The sequence below is a fragment of the Macrosteles quadrilineatus genome, unplaced genomic scaffold (genome assembly GCF_028750875.1).
Source record: "Macrosteles quadrilineatus isolate MER2022 unplaced genomic scaffold, UCM_ALF_1.0 Scaffold_5__1_contigs__length_97177068, whole genome shotgun sequence".
Classification (NCBI taxonomy): Eukaryota; Metazoa; Arthropoda; class Insecta; order Hemiptera; family Cicadellidae; genus Macrosteles; species Macrosteles quadrilineatus.
In genome coordinates, this window is record NW_026542598.1 from 12,795,177 (window position 1) to 12,811,253 (window position 16,077).

General features: G+C 34.3%; 1 protein-coding gene across 1 annotated transcript; it reads left to right on the forward strand.

Annotated features, from left to right (window-relative positions):
* Positions 1-7,773: 7,773 nt before the first annotated feature.
* LOC128994307 (serine/threonine-protein kinase PLK2-like) lies at positions 7,774-9,384 on the forward strand. Its single transcript, XM_054418748.1, has one exon. It carries the CDS (start codon positions 7,774-7,776, stop codon positions 9,382-9,384), a length of 1,611 nt encoding a protein of 536 aa, XP_054274723.1.
* The last annotated feature ends 6,693 nt before the right edge of the window (positions 9,385-16,077 follow it).

Sequence of the window (16,077 nt, forward strand, 5' to 3'; positions counted from 1 at the left end):
CCGCTCGACAGATTGTAATGAAACTTTCAGGCATTATTAAGAATCTTTCAAGGATGGTTCGAGGGAAGTTTGGTGCAGATCCGTCAAAAGGGCTCTGTCCCAGAGGGTTTTAAGTGGGCCAATGTCAGACTTTTTGATCTACAATGTTTACAAATAAATATAATTCAAAAGCAGATGTTTACTTTCACCAATTGTTTTGTAGGTTTTAATAATCACAACATTCTTTATTAGCAATGGTCATGATTTGAAATAGTGCCACAGTGTTTCTACAGAGTGCAGCACAGAAAACTATTTTACTTTTGAATAACTCCAAATGTAAAACCCCAATCGCAGCACACCTGTGCACTTAACAACGTTTAAATTCTCCAATGTTAAATATTAAAACATTAAACCCGTTATCAAAGTATTATAAACAATAAAAGGGATGACTTTTTTTTATTTATGACAACAGCTAATTTGCAACCAAAAGGTGAGTGAGCGTAGCGAACGAACATCAACCTGGAGGAGAGTTAGCGTAGCGAACGAGCTAACCTGAAAACAAGTGAGCGCAACGAACGAGCTCCAACCTGAAGGTGAGTGAGCGTAGCGAACGAACTTCAACCAGGACGTGATTGAGCCATGCGAATACTTGTGAAGTTAAACGGGACAAAGCCCGTGGGCACAGCTAGTATACTATATTTTTAATAGATATTTGTTAAGAAATAATAAGATATTATATATATTATAAGATATAAGATATTAAGATATTATATAAATAATAATAGATATTTGTGTTAATACAGAACAACTTAAGAAAACTTTCAATTATCAATACACTACTTTATCATACGAGTACCTAACGTCCATTTATTGTTTTGATTATGCTTGTAACTCTCCCTATCGAAAATAGCTCCATTAACTAGATAGTTATTGTTCTTATTCTTACTCAATATTGTGATGTTTTTACTGAGCTCATTTACATATTTTTGATTTGACATATTTTTTCTATGTTTTTAGCGAATTTCCCATATAGGACATAAGCTTTTACCGTAGGTCTCATGGTAAGAGGTATCGGGACCGATTTACTTTATCGTTTTGAGGTTCCCAGAGGCCAAAAACACCATTCGTTCGAATTTATATATGTATGTGTCCATTAGCACGGTAACTTGAGCAAAAATCATCACACTTCGATGCAATTTTGTACGAAAGTGTAAACCCACATTTTGTCGAACGAGATCGCGATCCAGCATGACCGGCCCCATGAGAACGGGGTTTTATGGGGTAAAAATTGGCTTTCTCCCTCAAAACATAAAATGTCTTAATTTATCTCTTAACTATTTTGTGGAGCTTAAGAAACAAATAATTCAGTATATTTAAGTATTTTTGTACAGTTATTGGTTAAGGAGAAAAAAAAAATTAAATTTAAAATCTCCATGTTATTCTAAAGATGAATTATGTAATGTTATTGATTTGTTGGCAAATTTATTTATTTTATACTAAACTAATAATATTTTCTTAATAACTCACTTCATTACCCTCCCTGTAGCAGCAAACCTTAATACGCATTAATCCTAATGTTATTTAAATAGATTGAAATTAAATCCAAATCAGGCAGATAGGAATTTGCTTGGTCTACAGGTTTGCTGTGGCAGGGGTATTATTATTTTTGGAGTTACTACTCCAAAGGTTCAACTGGGTCGATTAAAAGTGTCACTACTAGGTTAAAGAGAAACATCTACGAGCTAAATGGTGTTAAGTTTTAATTTTTCATTTGACGCAATCTATCCAGCTATGGCTGGGCAACGATGACGAACCGGTAAAGGTAAAGGTAAAGGTTAATTATTAGCGAATCTGGGTTTGTCTAACATGTTGTAGAAGAAAAATAGAAGATTGCAACACAAATAATTTATAAATATGCGGAGAGAATAAATACTTGTAAGATTTTAAAACGAAAAACGTGGGGCGCATGCAATAGATAATAATAGTTCAATAGGCAAAGAATTGCAAATTAGCTTGTTGGAAACTTATTTGTAAAACTTAATTTTTGTTCTTGAATAAATAATAAATAAATAAATAGTTTTTTTGGTTATTTAATCAGTGTATTGTCAAAAAATGTGTGTTGGACTGCAATTGAACTAAAGAATTTATATTGATCGAAAACCTAATTTTAGTCAAGATTTCGAATTCATATAAGAACAAAATATGTATTATAAACATTAATTTGCCAAGATTAGTGAATAGCTGAAACAGAAAATTACGCTTGTAATCGCATGTATGAATTGCATAAATTGTTTCACCTCTGAATATGGTCTGTCCATCAATTCCTAGTAAAGTAGGAAACCTGGGAAGTACTCAGACAATGTCTCCCAGTATTTGAAAATCAATCATTCATTTTAGAGAAAACACTCTGCTTATTGCAATTTATTTAAACTATCTATTCTGCACCAACCCGCAGAAAGAGTACAATTTCAACCCCTGAAAACTACCCTAATCAATAATCACTTTACACACATAAATTTCCAAAAGCGTTTTTCTTCTTCAAACAACCACTGTGATTTTTATTATGTTGCGCAACAATTCGCACTGTTTACGAGAACGGTTTTAAATTAAAGAAAATTTAAAATTAAAATTTAAAATTAAAGAAAATTAAAATTAATTAAAGAGTACAATTTCTGCATTAAAATAATGAAAGTGTGTGTAAATTACTCTGCGGTGGAAATGTATCTCAGTTCTAAACGCTTTTCAGTTTGATTTATAAGAGTAAAATATTTTATCCTGGATTTTGATTCCATCTGCTGACGCAGTTTTTCGTTGTGTTTTAAATAAACACTAGCTGTAACCCGCAGGCTTTGCCCCGTTTAACTTCTTAATTTTCAAGATGATCTCGTTCGCATGGCTCAATCACGTCCTGGTTGAAGTTCGTTCGCTACGCTCACTCACCTTTTGGTTGCAAATTAGCTGTTGTCATAAATGTAAAAGAAATAATAGTGCTGCACCCTGTTAGTAATCCTTGTAACTTTATTGCTATTGAACATCATAGAACAGAACCAACTTGTTTAATTGAAACAGCTGTTAAGATTCATTAATTCCATTTCTCATAAGGTTAACATGGGAAACTCCAGAGCCACTGGGGCGGAGCCGATTGGACGCATCACGAAATTGATGGTGTATGAACCTATTCCATGAAATTCTACACGTATGTACCAAGTTTCGTGGCAATCGGTTCAGCGGTGTCTGAGTTTATCACTGCCAAACATATATATATATACAAACATCCTCTTTTATACTTATAGACTAGCTGTACCCGCGGGCTTTGTCCTGTTTAACTTCATAAGAGAGCTCGTTCGCATGGCTCAATCACGTCCTGGATAAAGTTCGTTCGCTACGCTCACTCACCTTTAGGTTGGAGCTTGTTCGCTGCGCTCACTTGCCATCAGGTTAGCTCGTTCGCTACGCTAACTCGACTCCAGGTTGAAGTTCGTTCGCTACGCTCACTCACCTTTTGGTTTCAAATTAGCTGTTGTCATAAATTAAAAAAAAAATAATAGTGCTGCACCCAGTTGGTAATCATTGTAACTTTAATGCTATTGAACATCATAGATCAGAACCAACTTGTTTAATTGAAACAGCTGTTAAGATTCATTAATTCCATTTAAATATGAGTACTCATAAGGGTAACATGGGAAACTCCAGAGCCACTGGGGCGGATCCCGAGAGTCCGATCAGAATAAAAACAACTTAGTTTTCCTATTTAATGCCTAAAGAATCAGTGTACCAAATTTCAGCTTCCTAGGTAAATGGGAAGTAAGAGAATTAGTGATGAATGAGTGAGTGAGTGAGTCAGTCAGTGAGGGCTTTGCCTGTTATATATATAGATTGATTGACGCTGGCTTCGAAAACCTTTGTTCGGATTAAATAAGACTGTTATCAAGGTTGAATAAAATAAAAAATTGCAATAACATTTTATTATGAGTATAAAATCAAGGGCTTTTGAAGATGACACCATTTATCGAGAGTGGCTTGTTATCGAAGGTCTTACAATCGAGGATTCAATGTAATGTAATTTGAATTAGTAAATCTATATATTAATTTGAATGTTAATTGTAGCTTTTAATGAGTTTGAATGAAAACATTTTTGGAACTGCTACTTTATTTAAAGCCAAAACCTCTTTTTCCAGAAAGTAGTTTAACCTTAGACAGTAGCAAAAACATTTTAATGTTTAGTAGGTTTCGGTTTAAACTATTTCTTAAACATATAAAATATTAGGAAAGTGACTTTACAGCAGTGCTATTGTAAGTTACCTTTTTAAAATAAAAAAAATAACATGTATACACGATTACTGTCATATAGTGAATTTATATTTTCCTACCAACATTTAAAAACTGTACAGTGTTTATTTAGTGTTGCCTTGTCAAGGTGCATAAACTTTCTCACTATCAAACATGCACGGTATTATGTTTTTTACCAATTTAATTTTGAAGTTAACATTCTGTTTGGTTAGTTTGTGCCTAGTATTGTATTTCAAATTAAACTACTGAATCGAATAAACAACATATTTCAAGATTCAAAGTCAATATTGGACCTGAAGAACTCAGACGAATAGTCAGATAGAATTACTCGGTGATATAAGCGCCACTGATTGAACAAATCTACGTGTACTCAATTGTTTAAATCGGATCTACAAGGGATTAATATTTCAGTATGAGGTCAAACTTGTGGATGGAGACGTGCATGCAAATGGTAGCCTATTATATTATTGTAATCATTTGCATCTATTTAAGTTTTTTTAAGCCATGGGTAGTATGAAAAGGCACTTTAATAAGTATTTAATTTTTACAAGAGAGTTGTAGTTATTTAAAAAAAAATAGCCATATTGTATTTTTAAAGAAGGCTTAAGGAGTATCGTCGTTCATTGATACTAACGTGTTTTATATTGCTTTGATACAGTATTTAGGCCTACTAGCTGTTGGCTACTTCACCCACAGTTCATTCCACTTGTAAATGTATCTGTACTATACACCTAGTTTATTACTCTAATGGCGTATATTTTACGGCAATATCTTGAGTAATAGGCTATTCATCAGAAAAAATAATGGTAAATTTGGATTCAGGAGATAAAAAACTATAAAGTAAGATATCAAAATGTAAAAAAATTGGAGGCACCTATACTAAATAATTACCCATTTTCGCACCAATTTTAGAAACTATGCATGTGGAAAATTGGATTTTCCATAATTTCGAAGAAAAAGTTTATTTTCAAATAATACTTAGGAATGGAAATGAGAGGAAATAATATTAAAATTGCAAGGAGAAAATTACAGTACTTTTAAAGGCGTCCCAGTCTCAATTGATAATGTTAAAAATGATAATATTGAGGTAGGCCTAGTATTAACACTCTGGTTGAATAGAGATTTTGTGTCTATCCACGCTATGGGGATTTTTAAAATTTTAAAAGGAAACGGTCCAAACCCTGGTCTTGTTAGAGTTCAAAAGCTGCTTCCAACGCAAAATTAATAATGTAATTAATATTTACTTTTGAAATATAATGTTTGTTAGACAACTTAGGTGAATGCTGGACTTAAGTATCTGTCCTACACTCATTCGAATGAAAAATATTGATATATAGATTATTCGATGTATCGATTATTCCATTTGGTAAGTTAGGTTAGAATAACTTGATCTATCGAATGACATTATCTACATATCGATCGATATATTCATTCGAATGAATGTAGGACAGATAATAAAGTGCAGCCGAATAAAAAAGTACTAGTTTATAAAAGATCTACATTAATTGATACCATAATTAGTCATTCACCTACCTCAAACAGGTTACAATCTATCTAGGCCTATATAGTATGTGTGGGTGTCCAGCGTTTTCTCCATGGACATCAACTGCCGCCCACTCATGGTTGTACAGTAGTAGTAGATTTCATCTAGAATGCACTCCTAAGTAAGACTATTTCCACTTTGATATTTACCTAGGGCCAAAAGGTGAATTTAAACATACCATTAATTTCAAATATTATGAGGTGAGGTTTTTAAAAGTAAACATTGATTGGTTTCCATGGTAACCATGAGGATATTCACAATACTAGCGTCTCTGGTTCCTGGTCAAAACCTGATGAGAACCTCTTTTGAGGAGTGGGGGCGTGACGTCACTCTCTTCTCTTGAGGGAACACCATTACCGTAACGATACGAAGCAGCCATCGGTGTTCGTGGTGTAGTGAATAGAGTACTTGGCTGATGTCCATGAGGTAACCAGATCAAATCCCACCGGTGACATTAACTATTTGTCAAAGATTACTTTATTCTATGGCGTCTGACGGTACGAACTCTTACTGGCGCACAAACATCCAGTTGTCTTGAATTACCTCACTCATCTATTATCTCACCACAATCTTTGCAGTTCCTATTTGGAGCCTTCTGCCTAAATGTTTTTTTCACTGAATCACAACAATAACATTAGTACGAGCAAACCCTAAAATACAAAATGCCTTTTCTTGTTTTGTAGTAGCCATTTGTTGGCAGGTTTCTTAGTACTCAACTAAGTAACCGATACTAAACATAATCTTGTCAAAACAAACTTATAAACACGCCACATTGGTGTAACTATGAGCTGTTTGAAATCACGTAAATGAACGTACCAACCGTTTAGTTGTGCACCATTATTTTTTAACAACCGTGTATTTTAGATGAGTATAAATATTAAAACTAAAGTAATTAGGGCAAACATCAGAGTTAGAGTGATAAGAGAAATGTTAATATCGTGACTGTTGTATCATCGTTGAACGTGATCCAGCCGCAGAATATATATACATATACACTAAGCCTCGGTTTATGTGGGGGCTTTTACTGCCAACGATTCATCATAACTCATCCTAAAACACGCATTTTCCGTGTTCACTCCATTAGTGAAAGATATTGAGTGTTGCTTTTAACAATGAGACATAATTCCGTCAATTGACATTTACAAGTTTAGTAAGGACAAATTAGTTTTGTTGATTTTTTAAGATATTAGGTTTCTAATCAATCTTAAACGATTCTCTACATAAATATGCAAAACGTTTTGGAAATTTCCCAACAGGATAGTATTTATAACCTTAGTTTTTGTGGTACGGTATTGTTGAAAAGCCGAAATGCACATCTAGTTTAAATTATTTTATACAGTATTCTGCACCATGTATATTTTTCTGTTTCTGAATTAGCACTATAAATATCACGTTTGATTTTTCTTATATTTACGCCAAACGTGTACTTTCTCTTCATTATGAGAAAGTTCAAGTCATGAAACAGCTCGACTCGACCATTGAAAAAGTTTAAGTTTTTCCTTGCAAGATTAAAATTCTTAATCGTTTTCTTCATTATTCAATTTAGAATGGAAATATATGTAATGTTCTCTACATCATAACTTAAATCAAGTAGGCCAAGTTGTCGTGTATATTTTTTCAATCTGCGTTCATAGCACGGTATTACATTTTTAACTATTTAAAATAAATATCACATCAGAATTCCTCAATTGAATCTAGTTAGTAGGAAACTAAATGGTTCGAATGAAACTCAATACCCTTTAGGAAGAGAACTTTGCAAACACTGTTGATACTAAAAATCTTGTAATTTCTCTCAGCACCTGCCCAGCTATTAAAAAAAAAAAAAAATGAATGCATTGCAACCACCTGATTTAACCTGTAAACAATCAATGTTTTCTAACAAAATTAAAAGACGAAAACAAACAAAGACTTGCAATAACTATTGTAGATAGTTGAGCGTTTGGACAACTTTACAATAATCCATGGCCAAAATTATATCTGACGGGAATGGCAACTCTTTCGCTGTCGGAGAATACATCGACAAAGGGAGTTTCAGTCAAGTTTACAAACTGGAGTGTGTAATTACCAAAAGAAATTTCGCTGGAAAATTCGTAAGCAGAGAAAAGCTGCAGAGGTACGGCATAGGACACAAAGTGTGGGACGAAATACGAATCCACCAAGGACTGCGACACAAGAACATAGTTCAGTTTTATTCTCACATGGAACGTGAAAGCCATATCATAATAGTTTTGGAGTATTGTTCTAGATATTCAATGGTCAACATTCTCCACGCTCTGAAAACGTTGAGTGCCAATGAAGCCAAGTTCTTCATGATTCAGATACTTTCTGCAGTAGAGTACTTACACCACCATCACATATGCCATAGAGATCTCAAACTAGGGAATCTGTTCGTCAATAGTGCTTTAGAAATAAAATTAGGTGACTTTGGGCTCGCAGTGGTCATAGAATATCAAGGACAAAAGCGGTTTTCTCGGTGTGGAACTCCTAATTATATTTCACCTGAAGTTATCAACGGTACCGGCCACAGTTACGAGGTTGATGTCTGGGCGCTCGGGTGTATCCTGTATACGATGATGGAAGGAACTCCCCCGTTCCAGGGTAAAGATACGACCTCTACATACAACAACATACTCAGGTGCAAGTGGAACTGCTCTTCCACTACGCCTCTCTCTGCGAAACTCTTCATAAACTGTTGTCTCCAAAAAGATGCCACGCGAAGACCCGATGTATTTCATTTGAAGAAGTTGGATTTTGTATCATCAGATTCCATTCGAGCTCAAGCCCCAGAAATCGACTTTGAAGGAGATAAAATTACATCGATGAAATCAAACAAACGAAAGGTTACGGACCTTTGGGAGCCTCAGAAGCCAGTTCTGAAAGACTTTGTCATCAGCAATTTTGATAAGTTGCTCAAATGTTTAGGTGACGTAGAAAACTGGTCTGTGTCAAAGTTTGGTGAATTTTTATCAGAGTCTTCTTTGAAAATCCCTCTAATTTGGGTAAACTCTTGGATGGACTTCACAAACGTGTACGGTTTCGCTTATCAACTGAACAATCACAACTTTGGCATTATTTTTAACGATGGAACACGAATGCTGTACAAAGCTGAAGAAAGGTGTGTTCAATATCAGCAGAAAGCGGGGGCTTCTTTTGTCTGTAAAGAATCTGCCGTGCCGGAATCCCTTAAGAAGAAACTTAAAATTTTAACAAATTGTAAAAATTACATGAGCGAGTCTCTTCGTGTCGCCCATCATGCTGAAAAGGACTGTAATTCCAACGATGTAAACTGGAATAGTGAAGTTTTCTACTGGACCAGGGGACCAAACGAGACTGCGATGTTCATGACAAATGGAAGCATTCAAGTAAACTTTGCAAGCGACCACACTAAGGTAATCATCTGCAGTCAAACTAAAACTGTAACAGTCATAGAGAGAGTAGACTTTATGAAAACTTTAAAGCTCAGCGTACTAGAAAAGTGTGGATGCAGTATTGAACTGAAAAATAAATTAGTGGTTGCTTGTGGATTTGTAAAGAACTTTTTAACTGAAGAATCGGAGAGATTTATTGGTTAAAGACTTTTTTATCCTTCCCGGCTCGAATTGACCGACATTGTTTTTATTACCTTAGTAATTGTGTCAAAGCACAATTGACAACTCAAATCATACAACATGAACTATGTTTTATGTACTTGAAGGGTAAACAATGGATCACAGAATAACCAGTGCTTTGAATTTAAAATCTACTTTCATCTTAGCCTAGTAAAGGTCCAACAACACAATTACTATCACTAATGACTATCTTGGCACTATGTGACGAACTCGATACAAGACGTTTATAGTTAGCTGAATAAAGCCTAACTATAACTCAAAATTTTATTAGTTCCTACTGGAAGAGTTGTATTTATCTATTGTGTACATTTTATTAAAAACAATACATTTTGAGTTATATTATTTTATATTCAGAGTGTTTAATCGGTACAAAAATGTATTGCATATTTCGTAATTATTTTGGATGATAGACATAGTTGATTATATAAGGTTTATAAATGGAAATAGATATTTCAGGGAGTAGTAAACAGATTGTGAAATACCGAAGGGATGAATTTGCAACGCACACTCCAGCCAGGACATACACCAATAACATTACAGTAACTTTGTACACTATGCAATACTCATCTCTTACTATTTACAATTTTCAGGATACCAACCTATCATTGACTATTGGATACTGAAAATACTATACTTAAATACTAACTCAAATAGGCTCTCTGATTTGGAGGTTGTTGAGCCGCATGTTATTGGAAGCTTCGATGACGTGGCATAAGTGTCAGTGATATGTGATATCGCCATCAATATCACCGGTTAGGTGATGTAAGATGATATTGAGCGTGATAAAGTGCCGAAAGGCAACAACCAAAGATGCATTACTACTCCTCCGGTTGTATAACCTATTTCCACGAGTAGTGAGAAAACTGCACGTACATTTGATATTTAGCTGATGATATTTGGATTTTGAGATGTAATTAATAATTCTAAAAGAACGGTGGCCGTTTTTTGTCTTTTGACATTTCTTTTATCAAAACAATATCTACATATCTTACAATATCCACACAATAGTTGAAACAAATCGCATTGAAAACAATAAATTATTAGATAAGTCATTATAAATGTGTATAATCATAGCCAACTTTAGGATAATAAAAACACTCGTAAAAGGAATGTTTAAGATAACGATGTTGCTATTCTTTCTCTTTGGTTTTGTTTTTATATTCTTTCTTAGTTTTCTCTTTATCCAAAAATTGTACAATTCACCATAGTTATCCCATATCGCCCAATCACAGCTTACTAAACATTACGTCGTCATCAGTCCTCAGTAAATGAAATCAGTTCAGTTCTCAGTTGCAAGTTGCAACATAGCGCGCGCAGCGATAGCAGACAAAGATGTAAAACGGAGCAGACGAATGTTAGCGCAAGCGATGACGTGACCTTTCCGTGACGTGGCTTTGTTGCATTTGATAAAGAAACAGATTTTCCCAAAACAATAATTGGGTGGGGGATTTGTTATATCGAGGGAAAGACGTAGACAATTCGTTATGCAGAGGTTAAATTCGCAATGTAGAGGTTCTGACAATGATAAATTCGTTATATTGAGGTGTCTTATTTTAGCCGAAATCACGAAAAATTCGTTAAATCAAGGTCGTTGTTATGGTTTGTTCGTTATGTAGAGGTAAAATATACATTGTGTCTTATGGAGAGTTCTAGGGGATTAAAAAGAAATTCGTTATATCAAGGAATTCGTTATATCGAGGTTCGTTATATCAAGGTTGGACTGTATATCGAAATTTTAAAACAACTAAACTTAATTGGATTCTTGGATCTAAATCAAAACTTAGTACAAAAAAATATTACTGTACTAAATAGCTCTAAAACCAATTTGGACTTATGGGAGCTTTGGGGATCAGCAAGTACCTCAAACATTGAAATTATTTAACGTTACCAATCAAAATTATTACGTAAAATTGTCAACGCTCCTTGGTTTGTTACCAACAGAACACTTCATACTGGTGTTAAAATTCGAACAGTCAATGAATAAATTACAAAACCTAGTGAAAATACATTTTTAAATAGAAAAATAATTCAAATCTTGCACTAAATTTATTGGACAATCACAACACCATTTACAGACTGAAGCGACATACGATATTGGACCTCCCATTCAGATTCGGCTAATTCTCTTTGTTAGCTAGTGTTGACAGTGGTCAATCACTAGCTCATGTTCTTCAAGTTAACTTTTAATGTTGTATGTTATTTCATTTGTGATCCGCACTGATCACATTTACTACTTCCTTCTACTCCTTCCACTTTTTACGTCGTGGGTCTGTTTCTCCCCTTTCCTCCCTTCCCTGTTGGAACTCTGCGATAATGTAGTGACTCTGTGGTATAGCGATATCGATGTATGAACTGCAAGTCCATGAAAAGATGTCATGGAGAACCTCCATTGGAAAACTAATACATACTCCATATCACACTCCGGTACAATGCACGCACACGCTATATCAAATGTGTAAGGTGAAGAAACCTTTGCGTTAACGACAAACTACAACGCTCCTGCTTGTTTACGGATCAATTTTGACCAAACTTGGCAATTTTTTGTCTACTTAGCTATTAATACTCTACTAAAAACCTACTTTATTAGTTTTTTTGTAGCAAACATAGGTACTCGTTAAACCTAATGTTATTTAAATAGATTTTAATTGAAAATCAATTCAGACAAATGGGAATTCACTTATTCGGTAGGTTTGCTGCGGCTTGGTATTTTTTACTTTATTTAATTTACAACCTGTTCAAAAGTTTAACAATGAGGGTGGGAACGTTTATTTTACTAGATTAACAATTTGTTGATTGTTGGGTGGGCATTATAATTCTTTCAATGTGAATAATAAAAATTTCCTTTGAAGACTAGAAACATTGTTATAATTTTCTCAGAATAACACTAGTGTTACAACTTCTAATATTAGTTTTAGCATTTTCATCAAACAAATTTTAAAATGCAGAATCCATAACAATCTATATATAAACGTAATTTTGTAAAACATTTATGTTCACTGTTAAAATTTGTATTGCTATACACTTGAATAGAGTCTCCAACCTTCAATGGTTGGTATGAGCAGTACGGTTGTATATTGTAGAACAACTGCTCTATCGTATGTGTACAGAATATTTCCATTAGCGCAGTATCCTAAGTTGAGGTGGTTAAGTGGACAAAGGACCACAAGAACTGGCCAGTCATTAATAATGTTGGGCCCGAAACCATTAACCCTTGTCCCTCTTGCTCCAACATCGCCCTGGCGATTAACGTTCCAACCAATTTCATTTTTACATCGACATAACACCTCGAATTTATTAGTTTATTTTCTGTGGCTTGGTTAACTCAGAATTATTTGTTGTTTTGTATGTTGATACTTGTAAAATATTGGGATTCATGCACTTTTTAATTCATTTGATTCAAGCGTTCGATTATAAAATCTTTAGCCAGTAACATCACACATATATTCTTTGGCAATCTAACATTACTGTAGATAATCCTCATAAATGTGCTGAAGACAATCCTCAAGTTCCATTCGGCTCTTATGTCAAAGGCTTTCTGGGGCCCATTTCATAATAAACTAAAAACGAATATTATTAGTAAATCAGCTGATCGCCCAATGCAAATCTAATGGAAACTAGAAGTTACAAGTTGTAACTTGTAACTTGTAGTTTATTATGAAATGGGCCCAGCTGTTTCTATCCGTTCCTTGTTTTAAACCTAATTTGAAACTATTTTACCTAAACATAAAATGAAATTATGACTATTATTTTTTACATCTATTTAACCATCCATCTATAATATTATAAAATTGAGGTTGTGTCTGTCTGTACGGCTGCCACGACTAAAATACTAAACCAATACAGCCAAAATTAAGCACAAAGATTGTCCACCTATCTAGGAATGTCATAGGACTATTCACTTCTCTGAGTTTCTCCCGGGCTACGCCCCTTGGATGTACAAAGATTTGAGGTCAGGTTTTCAAGAGTAAATAAATATTAATGGTTGGTATCCATGGAAGCATGAGGAAATTCACCATGTTTACCTTTCCGTTGACATTTCAATGAGAACTGCTAAATGCTTATTTTATTTCACAATTTCAGGCAGCTGATCCAATCAAATTAAATAGAATATTTTACACAAATATGTGGTAGGTTTATTGATGTCATTGATTATAGAATTAAAGAGGGATTCTACAACCGTAAGTTATTAAAATTATGTTATTAGTATATTTTAAGGTAAACAGTAGGGTATTCAATGTAAATCATACTTTTTGTAAAAAAATTGTGGCTATTTGTTTATAAATTCAATCTACATAACAAGTGTTTGGATTAGGCGGAATATTAGGCCTACATCATCCCGTTGGAAAGCAAGGGTACACCAGTTAGCTATAGCTGGGTAGCTGATTTGTTAAAAGACCGCCGGTTCGATCCTGGGAAAAGTGTGTAGCTTCTTGATAGGTCGGAACTGGACCTAGCTGTCCTTGATCATTGGGATTTTAATAAATGGTCCTGACTAATGAAACAGCTGGTCTTTTAGTCTAAAATAGTAACAAAGCAACAAAAGATAACACACTAAATGCCACTGTACACTCATCCTTCACTCATATTTGGGTTAAAATACACACCTAGGTGGCGTCCCCATTAAAAAATGATGTTGATATTTGTACGCTATTACTGGTTCTGTGGAAAAAGACACGAGGAGTAAAGGGCTGCATACAGACTGATCCGCGGTCAGAGGGTAGTTTTGGATCATTCAAACTGACCCGGGGGTCTGACAGGTAGATAATAGGGTCGCTTGAAACATGTGATCTGACCCGCGAGTCGTTGTGGGAGGACGGGAAATTCTCCAGACTTCTACGGGATAAATAAGTTGAGCATAAGACTAAGTATTTCCTTATACAACCACTAATATGATTTAGCCTAATAGCTTATTTTAGCAATTTGGTTGATTTGGCTTAAATATTTATTAAATATTTCTATCGTATTTTAAAATCTTTCACTTAGTAAAACTAATTGTTATTTAGTACAAACCAACAGAAATACATCAATGATCATTTATATTGCGATAGGGTTCTATTGAGTGATTATAACTCACTCTATGTGTTAAACGAACTTTGGAGGTTTTTTGTCATTTTAATCTTTGTATGTTATTTAAGCTGAGCTCAGTGTGTGGTGAGTGCTTCACCCCAGGGCTCTCAAAGCGTCTATGTTAATCTTATAGAATGCTAACATTTACGTGAGATTTCACGTGTATTACTCTATTTGTTACAGTGTTCTTTATACTATCCTTAAAAATAATACATCGATTGTGGTAAATTATTGTTTTGTCTGTTGTTGCTTTCTTAAATTTAAAAATGTAGTTTTTTATGGTTTATAGGATATGGTTATGTATTTCTTAGTTATTGTAAGCTTTTTATGATAACAATATATTTGTTTTTAAATTGGTACGTAAATTGGTACGTTTCATTACAATCTGTCAAGCGGTTTCGGAGGTCATAAAGGACAAACAAACAAACAAACATACATACATACATACATTGGATTTTATATATAAAAGTGTTTAAAAGACTATCGGCAAGCTACGCGATACCCATATCAAAATACAATGGCGATTATAAAATTATTAGTGGGAGGAATATTTTATACTATTCAAGACCTACATACCTACCTTGTTCGGTGTGTATTTAATAAACAAACACTCCTGAATGATGTAAAATGCTCTAAGATCATCTTTAATTTTAGTACAATCTAGACAAATCTGGAATATTATTTCTAGAGCATTCCAGATTAATTACTATCACGCACTTCCATAGCTAATAAATAAGACCTCCTAGAATATTACAGATCGTTTTAGAAAACCATAAAATATTGAATAAAATTTAATATTTTCATATACACGCATATTGTAGGCCTACGCTGCCTTGTCCAAAACATGTCCAAAACCTTTTATTTTCAGTACCCAAATCATGCAATATAGGAAGTTTTATATAGAAAAAGGTCGTTCACAGGGAGGTGGTATACACAGGTACACTCACCCTATAAGGAATTTGACTAACGTCTTCTCTGTAAAAATGCCTTGCGTAACGATGTCTATCTATTTTATTTGGGTGAAGAATTCCAAAAACTCGATCCGGCGGAGACTAAGTATGCAGTTTGTGGTTTAAGTAATTCCAGCTACCCTCCTACTATCATACCGAAGTAAAACCTTATTTGTATCCAGCACTTGATTTCAGTTCTGTGCGAAATTCAGATTATAATGATATGGAAACTTATATAATATTTGGACGGGATTGAATACACACAATAAACTAAATTAAAGACCAAACTAGGCTAGCTATATTAAGCCAAATCAATTAAATTAGCTAATAGGCTAAATCATATTAGTAGGTATATAAGAAAATACTAAGTATATTACTCAACTTATTTTTCCCGTAGAGGACGGGGAGAATTCCCATGCCTCCCTCAACGATTCGCGGGTCAGATCACATGTTTCAAGAGATACTTTTATCTACCTCCAAGACCCCCGGGTCAGTTTGAATGCTCCAAAACTACCCTCTGACCGCGGATCAATTCGAGCACACGCGAGTAAAGCACAACTCGTACAATACCCTAATAATCTGAAGTACAATCCAATGTACTCTAAAACAAATCTAAATTATTAGGTCAACACTATAGTGC